The 8,946-nt window shown below is 55.9% G+C and overlaps 2 protein-coding genes across 2 annotated transcripts; one reads left to right on the forward strand and one right to left on the reverse strand.

The window, feature by feature from the left end:
• Positions 1–284: 284 nt before the first annotated feature.
• On the forward strand, positions 285–2,538 carry LOC113216506 (angiomotin-like; the record flags this gene model as incomplete). The annotated part of the gene is given in 4 exon segments (XM_026436253.2): positions 285–510; positions 1,115–1,227; positions 1,317–1,683; positions 1,794–2,538. Coding segments are annotated over 4 exon segments (1,074 nt in total), but the record flags the coding sequence as incomplete, so codon positions are not given.
• A 1,964-nt stretch (positions 2,539–4,502) lies between these two features.
• Positions 4,503–7,760, reverse strand: LOC113217793 (uncharacterized). Its single transcript, XM_026437851.2, has 5 exons — positions 7,574–7,760; positions 6,597–6,655; positions 5,282–5,648; positions 4,858–4,966; positions 4,503–4,765 (listed from the first exon to the last, which is right to left on the reverse strand). Exons 1-5 carry the CDS (start codon positions 7,660–7,662, stop codon positions 4,571–4,573), a joined length of 819 nt encoding a protein of 272 aa, XP_026293636.1. The 5' UTR covers positions 7,663–7,760; the 3' UTR covers positions 4,503–4,570.
• Positions 7,761–8,946: the final 1,186 nt, after the last annotated feature.

Here is an 8,946-nt window from a genome sequence, read left to right on the forward strand (position 1 = left end):
GGGCGCACGGGTCCCCTCCTCACCTCTCCCCAGACCTAGACCCGTGCGCCCGCCGAGTCGAGGATAGGCAAACCCGCCCGCACCTGCGTCTTCTCTGAATCACCCGGTATATGTTTGTTTGATTGAAATTCTGTAGATTTATTCACAACTTACTGTATTGGTTTAGTCTGAAGAAGTGATTGGCAAATTACTAGATACATACGACTAAATTGCCCACTCGATGGACTCGTTGTTCTGAATGTCATGTGTCATTTCCCTGATCCCAACCCTTTCCATCCGCAGGTTTCGCCGCGGCGAACGAATGCAAGTCCAACGGCCGCTTCTGGGACGGCTGCAACTGGTGCTGGTGCCTGAACCACGAGGTCATGGGCTGCACCAACATGGCGTGCACGGGGATGCCGTACGAGGCCTGGCACCTGGACCCCAACAACGACCCCACCATCGGGCCACCGCAGCGGCCGGGCATGCTGAACTACCGGTCTGGCCACGGCAGGGTGGCGGACCCCTCCGGTAGGTGCTGCCGGGTCCTGCTGGTCCCATCGCAGAGCCGGGACGCCGGTGCAGTGGCTCGACACCGGCCGAATGCGCAGTACTGCTGCGCTGGGTTGCCTACCCACCCCGCGCTCTCAAAGCTCCGTGTCGCAGAGCGACGACCCCAGGCTTAAATAACCATGTTATCTTGTTCACTAGGAACCATAACATCATGGTAACTTTAAGATGGATTCTGTTAGTTTTCCCAACTGTTAACCTTGTTGTTTCATGGTTATCATTGATTACCATACATTGATCACCATAATACTATGGTCAATCAGCAATAAACCATGAGAGACCACGGACTACCATGTATTACCATAATTGAAATTTTACCATGGTTATGCCAGGGCGACGTCAAAACAATTGACGTCGGTACGATGTATCGTTTCGACAGTCGTTTCGCACTGGGGTGTTGTCCGACTGGCGACACGCACGTTGGCTGTGTTTGTCCGCTCGGCGGGCCGGGGCGCTCGTCGTGTTGTTCTTTGCTTTTGCTCTCAATTACTATCTCTCTCTCACTCCCCCACGAGGGGAGCGGTTCCCACGGACGGTGATCCGGACCACATTCTCGATGTTCCAGGGTGGCCGTGCCAGATAGGCTCGTCCTGGCTGGAGCAAGGCGGATGCGTCAAGTGTAATTGCAACAGAAAGGCGATCAGGTGCCGAGACTCGGGGTTGTGCCTCAACGGTGAGGTGAGTATCAGAGGGGCGCTCGGCAGGAGGCGCGCGTTGAGGGATACGCCCCGGATTCCTGCTGACTGTCTTTGTCTCCCTTTATCCAGTTGGTCTCGAACGACCTGGCGCGGGCCCAGATGGTGAGGCGGCGCCGGGACGCCGATAGCGACCCGGCAGCTGGTGCAGCACCTGCACCGGCCACGGCCGCTGCGCCTGTCGGGGAACCCACTGCCGCCGCTGTGGAGACCACCGCCGCCCCTGTCGCTGTCCCCACTGTGGCGCCCGTCGTGACCACTGACACCACCACAGCTATCCCAGCGGAGACCACTGCTGCACCAGCTGGAGCTGGCGCAGTTGATACCACTGATGTACCAGCTGCAGCTGTCGACGGCACCACCGCGTCGCCAGCTGCACTCGACGCGTCCAACACAACTCAGGCGCCGCCCTCCGTGGCCCTGCCGCCACAGAACACAGGTAGGTAAATGCCAGCCGGTGGCCGTCGGGTTTGCCGTTCTGATCGCTGGGGGTAACCCACTCTGCCGTGTCATAAAGGCGAGACTAACTATGTTCCCTTTTTCTTGCAGTGGTTAAAGAACGATCCTGCAAGTCTGGCTCCACCTGGGAGGAGGATTGCAACTCGTGCTGGTGTCTGGATAACGGGCGGGCGGCGTGCACCACCAACTCCTGCGACCAGCCCCAGCCCCCGGCGCTGCCGCTGTCCGTGGGGGGCGTGGGGGCCGCGGCCGCCGCACTGCCCACCTCCACCCCCGCCCCCACCCCCGCATCAGCACCCTCCCTCGCCCCGGTGGACGGGGCCGCTGCCACTCCCACCGTTCCCGCCCCGGCGACCTCAACGGCCGCCCCTGCGCCGAAGCCCGAGGCCGCCGCCCCGGTCGCCACACCGGCCACGGGCAGCAGGAGGAAGAGGAGGGTGGTCCTGGTGGCCACATGACGTGCGCAACGAAGGGCGTCTGGGTGTCGTTGAGGGAGTCGAGCGAGGCCGTAGGCAGCTTGTCGTGGACACGCGCTGACGTGGTCAGTTCAGCGTTCAGCCCAGGACGTCCTTGCTGCGGGACCCTCGCCCGTTCAGGTCACCGCGAGCGAGGCAGGGGCCCAGGACCCTGGGTTCTCCGTCTTGCGCTGCGCGGCAGGTCCGGCCGGGGGCTGCCGGTCCGGAGGCCCGGCCGAGAGTCAGAGCGATCCGTCCAACATCGGGAGAGGGACGAGGCGCCGCGCGCCGCATGGCGGGGCCGTAGCAGAACGAGATTGTACATTGAGTGGGGAGACGCGTTGTAAGATATGTCGATGTAAATAAATTATTTATGCTAATGATAAGAATAAATGAAATGCCAAAAAAGCACGAAAGAAAGAGAAGGTTATTCCCAACAGAATTAAGACTCTAAAAATGTGACTTATAGTCAATCGTTTTGACGGTGTCTCCGTCTTCTTTGTGAAAGGGTAAGCAGAAATGCGTGAATTTAAATTCACTCTCTTCTACCTGTCTCATCTGTCTCTGCCTCCCTCTCCATTTCTGATTCGACCATCGGCAATGCTGCGGACGTGAAATACTGCGATTTCCACAGAAATGATAATGCTGCACGCCCACGCTGTGCTGGCTCGGCGGCGCGGCGACGCTAGCGTTTCTCTAGGCGCGAGGCGAGCGCGAGGCGGGCGCGCGGGCACGGTGTGGGTGCAGCGCGGGCCGACGCGGGCGCAGCGCGGCGGGACGGGGCCGCGGCAGCCGCGGGCTGGGCCGGGCCGTGCTCCATGTGGGGAGGGACGTCCCGGCTGCGCCGCACTTTGGCGCCACACAGCACAGGTGTACCCCCGCCACCGCGGCCCGCCACGCCCTGGAGTCGGCCCTGTTGAGGTCATCGCAGCTGCAATGGACGGGGACGACGGCGGAGCGCGGTGCAGCTGCGCTGCCTTCCGGCCCAACCGCGCCGCGCAGCTGCAGCGGCCACGGCAGCTGGCGTGGGAGTCGCTTGTGGATCGACCAGGCCACACGGCAGCTAGGTGTGTCACAGTCACTTCGAAGCTCGTCTGTCGGAACCATGCATAGCGGGGGCGGGGGAAACCGCTCGCGTGGACAACTCAGTTTGCCTCTACTCATTCAACTGAAAATTCGATTAGTATCGTTTACATTCATATAGGGGAAAAGTCATTAATGAATCTGACGTTAACTTTTAAAAATATCACAAATTATTTAGTTAACTATAAGTCTACTTCTTTCTTCCGAAATCGGTATGATGATTGACGAGATGGAAGGAACAAAGAATAAACTTACACCTCGTTTTGTTTCATACGGTTTATTTTTGGTAAACCTTAACAAAAGTGAAACTGCTACTGAAGCACGTTTTCGACATCGGGACCCCCAATCGGGTTGACGGCAACACTTTCGGCAGCTGCAGTTGGCATCGAAAGAGAGAACTTCATTGGGGAGGGATCGACGGCGCTCCTCGGAGCAGCAACGCCCTTGTAGAGGACCTTCCCTCCCATGCTGGAGCCCCGATGCACGGGGAGCACCTCGGCTGCCGCCTCCTGCTCGCGCGGCGTCCAGTAGGCACTCCAGGGGGCGCGCTCGGGCCCACCGTGTTCCTCGCCGTCGACGTCACCCTGGTCCGGCTGCTCGGAGCTCGAGGCCCGCGCGCCCACGTGGCCCTGCTGACTGAGACAGCCGCGCCTCCTGGCCAGCGGTCGCACCGCCGACGAGTACTCCGTCGTCGTGTAGGCCAGAGGCCAGCGCACCCAGTCCCAGCTGCCCCGCGTGAGCGGCAGGCGCGCCCGGGGCTCGAGAGCACGAGCGGCGAGGTCGGGACCACCGGCGACACGGGGCAGCACCTCGTTCTCCGCCGAGTCGAGGGTGGTCAGCTCCCGCTGCCCGCTCGAGGGTGCGTTGGCCGCTGGCCTCCCCTCCGTCCACAGCAAGCAGGCCGTGAGGCAGACCACCGCGAACGCCACCGTCCTCATGGTCAGGGCACAATACGATTCTGTTTCGCACGGCCCTCGCTCCCAACCAGCAGCGCCCCCGCGCATGCCTTGCATTGATACCGGGGGTTATCACCGCTGAGCCGCGTTTTCGCCATGCAGCTGCTGAATTTGGCGGTCGTCGGTCGCGACTGTACGTCTCCGTCTCGGCGGCAGCCCCCGGCTCTGAGAAGAGTGCGGCAGCCCTCCGGCTCCAAGAAACGTGCCGGGCGGCAGCTGCCTGCCTCGCCTGCCTGCCTGGTTCCAAGGAACGGGCGCCCGCGCGCCCGACTTTTGAAAGGATTGCAAAGGGGGTCACAGCAAAATGAAAAGAGACGCTGGTTTATTGGATGTAGGTTTAGGGGTGTGGACGCATAGCATAATGCATCCGCGTCTAGTCGTGCGGAATCAGGTCGCTGATCTGGACCTTCTGGAGCTTCTCGTCCAGCAGCGCGGTGACGTACTTCTCGAGGACAGGCATCCATGCCTCGATGAGGGACGGCGCCAAGTCCCGCACCAAGTCAGACAGCAGCTCGTCGAGGCCTGGGTTGTGCTCCGAGGTTCCTTCGCCCTCGTGCGTGATCGCAAACTGGAGAAACAGAGGACAGAGATGAGGTATCGTTTGATATCGTGAGATCTGCAGTCGACTCTACGCGCCTTCGCTCGCTTGCGATGAATTACCTTCCAGTCCCCGAGGTCCAGTTTGATCCGAGCCGATACCACGTGCAGCTTGGCGTCGCTTAACGTGATTTTAGTGCGGGTGCGAATTGAAATATGCGGGGAAGAAAAGCTGGAAAACATCAAAGTTAAAAATGAAATAATAATTATTATTATTTGCATGACAAATATGATCCTTCAAACTTGGAACATTGGCTTTTATTTCCACGAATTTCCGATCTAAATGTACGATTAATACAATGCTGTCATGATACAGGGTGGTCTACAGACTCCTTCCTTTCTTTTGCTTATACTGTACCGCATGCAGGCGTGCGGGCGGGCTTGTCTATCGTCGCCCGTTGTGCGAGTATACAACCCGTCCGCACGCCTGCATCCCGTACAGCATCAGCAAAATAGAGGAAGGGGTCTGCGGACCACCCTGTGGTACCTGATTTTAAGGTGGTCGCGAAGGGGAATCTTGAGCGGGCTGACCCAGCTGCCCTCCCCCACCACCACGCCAAAGTCGGCGGTGAACTCTTTCAAAGAGACGTCCACCACGCCCGTTCGCTCCATCAGGTACAGGCTCAGGTCCTGGACCTCGAGCGAGGAGAGGCTCTTGGCCAGCACGCTGTACGAGGTGACGTCGAGGTGCGCCGCCTTGTTGTCCACTACGATGGGCTTGTCGGACTGGAGGGAGAAGGGGTCCAGCACGGGCAGGCCGAGATCGGGCTGACTCTTGTTCATCTTGTCCCTGAATAGGTACACCGCGTCCTCCAGCCACTGCTCCAGCTTGGTGTGTGCGCCGTCCTGGCTCACTGCAACGACAGCGAAGACATCACGCACCCTCACCCACTCAGTGTCGCGGGTTCGACGCCATGCTCTGCTCCCGTGCGCACCCCGGCGGATACGCACAAGACGCTGACGTCAGGGGTGACAAGTAACGCGGCCTGAGTCATCCCCGCGGGCATGGGCAGTTCGAAGAAAATAAGAAAAGGCTGGGGGGGGGGGGGTGGACGTCAAGTCGCCTCACCTCGTTTCGCGGATTGTCAATCGAAGTGCTCCATTGAACCCTGCAATTCCTGACACCACTGTGCCAACACATCCGGCGGTTATTCACACGGTCCTTAACGTGTGTGTGCGTATGTGTTGAGAGAGAGAGAGAGAGAGAGAGAGAGAGAGAGAGAGAGAGAGAGAGAGAGAGAGAGAGGGAGATAGAGAGACTGACAGACCGACAGAGGGAGGGAGAGGGGAGGCGTGTGTTTGTGTGAATGTGTGAGTATCCGTGTGTGTGTGTGTGTGTGTGTGTGTGTTTGTGTGTGTGAGGAACACATATACACAATTTCGGCAGCGTACTCGAGGATAATGAGGCTATTTCAGTGCTGCTCTTCGGCAGACCCCCAGTCAATGGTATAACGCCGCAATATTCGGAAATGATTATAACGACGCTCTAAATTTAACTCATCTCATCGCGTTACATAACGCCATAACGCGGGCAGGCCTCTCAACGTTACGACACGCCGCTTTCCGGTCCGTATTAATTAGGAAGTCGATAAGCAAGCGTGGCCCCGCGACCCGCGACGGTACCGCCACCAATATAATTGCATTGATCCCCCTTACCTCGCCCAAATTTTTATCTAGTATCGTGGAAACGTGCCACTCTACACCCGCGTCATGGGAGCGAGTGCGGGAATAGGCGGGGTGGGCCTTGAAGGGGGGGGGGGGGGGGATATTCTCCATCACTAGCTCCCAGAACAAGAACTTACACATCAGTACGACGTGCTCCTCTGACAAATGGCCGTTGGGGGCTCCATCGTGCAGGACCCTGTAAACCCAGACGGGCGGGGTCAAAGTTTGGTCGGAACTGACACGGTCACAGGAATTACATAAAAATATATTTAAAAAATCGCACCTTGATGAAAGACGTCCATAAAATTAGCTCCAATTATTTGGACGTAAATTAACGCATGCGTTTGTCACGTCTAGACTGGGGACGTACTTCGAAGTCATGTGAAGCTTTGTAAAAACGACCCATAAAACCTTGTGTCTTTCCCTCTATGAAAGTAAGACTTATATGCATATGACACCGCCTGATTTAAGGAAACTCGAATTGGAGTATTTAGTCATCACTATTACACAGCTCCTACGCTCTTACTCCCTTTTCCATTATATCCGCTAAGACAGGGACCAATAGGCTACCGACACGGTATCTTTGAGTAGGAGTGAGGGCAATTTTTCAGGGGGTCTTACTCGATAAATAATGTGTTCGAGTATTATTCCACACAGCGCTTGTGCCACCACTCCCGTCCCCGTCATATCCGCCTTGACGAGGACCAACTTTCAATGTAGTGCTATTGTTTCAGTAGACTTAATTCCTGTGAACTCAAATCAGAACCGTCAGAGAAGATTTTGTGGACCGATTTCTGACAGCCTCAGAAGACTTGAAAGTACGTTCACGCGGTGTGGATGTGACAGTCAAGTGCGTTAATTTGCGTCCAAAAGATTGGATGTATTTTCGAAACTTTGCTTAATTTACTAAGTGGGGTGCGATTTACCCTGCTGGACGTGTCGGACCTCTGCGTCAAAGGCAGAGAGTTCGACTGACGGTCATACACAACCTATACGGACGCTTTGATTGCATGTGTCAAGTAGCAAGTTTATGGTGTGCTCCTGGGCGTGCCGTGCCGTGCCAGGAGGCGCAGCACCACGTATGCAGCGTGAACCACTTGTTGTCGCGACTTACCCGGCGCCCTTCCCGGCGACGAGGTGAGAATTGGCCGTCGCCAATACCAGGAGCGTGGCGAGCGCGGTGAACGCGATGCAGCCCGCCATGCTTGAGTTGAGGTGTGAACGAGCGACGGCGACGTCAACAACAGTCGGGGTGGCCAGCGCACAGGTGCTCGTCGAGGTGCTCGTCGGCCCACCGCGAGTCCATTATCAGGGCAGAGATTAACCACAGCTGGGATCCAATCGGCGATCGAGTGCTGGGCACCGCTTCGCTCCCGCAGCCCCGCGAGCACGCGGGAGCGCGTCGTCGCTGTGGAGAAGGATTACAGGAGTTGTGTAGGGTGCCGGGTGAGAAGAAGGAACGGCCAATTTACAGTTCATGCGTTTATTCTCGTTTTCTTATTGTATCGTTTGAGACAAATTCCTACAGATAATTGTTTTTAATCCTCACAGTCGTTTTGCAAGTACTTTTGCTTTATGCTTTTGAAAGGGAAGGCGACTAAGAGAAAGGAATGAAAATTAGTGTAACATAAATTTAATTCATTTAAATATGTTTTTACTATACTCAATTTTTGGGCTGTGATTATTGCAAGTTAATGATAATACTTTTATAATGTATTAGATTTCGGTAGTTTATGAAAAGCTGTTGTTAGACCTGTCCCGCTGGTCCCACTATCAGGTAGAAAAAGTAATCAATGTGTATCTGTCTGACCAAGAGTTGAAAGGAAAGGACTCGTCGTGTGCGGCTTATTTTTATTAATTTATTTATAATGATCCCTCTCAAAAAGGATACAGACTTTCCATCTTATGAGATCAATCATAGGCCCTTTTAAGATTCTGATCTTAAGCATATGAATAGACTTTCGATTTAGTTTATGTTTGCCACATAGGTAACTATTCTTTTGAAAATAGGATTGTAAGAGATAGAACTGGTCAGTTATTAGGTCATCCACTAGGGCAAAAGACTGTAGTAAGTAATAACATCTACGTACTTCACAAAGCTCTCTTCGCAGCAGGCTACATTGTTCAGGAAACATAATGCAAACTTTAAACAAAAGCATAATCATCGAGAAAAGCCGATCGCGCTCGAAATTAAATCTCTGAAGAATAATTGACCGTAGTTTACATATTCAATTGATCCTCGCCTCGCTCGCTCTCGCCGCGGCTACACTGACCCGCACCTGTTACGCCCCTCCGCCGGCGATACTCCCCGAGCCGAGCGCCTGCACGGCCGCGAGCGGCGCAGCGCGGAACAGAACGGCGATACCCCGAGCCGGCGGGCTTTCAAAGACGCACCTGAAATGGACTCGAAGCGAGGAGGGTGTCAAAAGAGTGCCCAGGTCAACCCAGACCCTGTGCGCCGCCTTGTTGTCCACTACGATGGGCTTG

Source organism: Frankliniella occidentalis, unplaced genomic scaffold (assembly GCF_000697945.3).
Source record: "Frankliniella occidentalis isolate FOCC.00 unplaced genomic scaffold, Focc_3.1 Scaffold2425, whole genome shotgun sequence".
Lineage (NCBI taxonomy): Eukaryota > Metazoa > Arthropoda > Insecta > Thysanoptera > Thripidae > Frankliniella > Frankliniella occidentalis.

Excerpts from the sequence above, each read along its gene's own strand:
- LOC113217793 (XM_026437851.2), bottom strand. The coding sequence starts at position 7,662 with ATGGCGGGCTGCATCGCGTTCACCGCGCTCGCCACGCTCCTGGTATTG. Across the intron at positions 6,656-7,573 it reads GTCGCCGGGAAGGGCGCCGG|GGTCCTGCACGATGGAGCCC; the intron begins GTAAGTCGCGAC and ends CTGGGTTTACAG. Across the intron at positions 5,649-6,596 it reads GGAGCACGTCGTACTGATGT|TGAGCCAGGACGGCGCACAC; the intron begins GTAAGTTCTTGT and ends CTGTCGTTGCAG.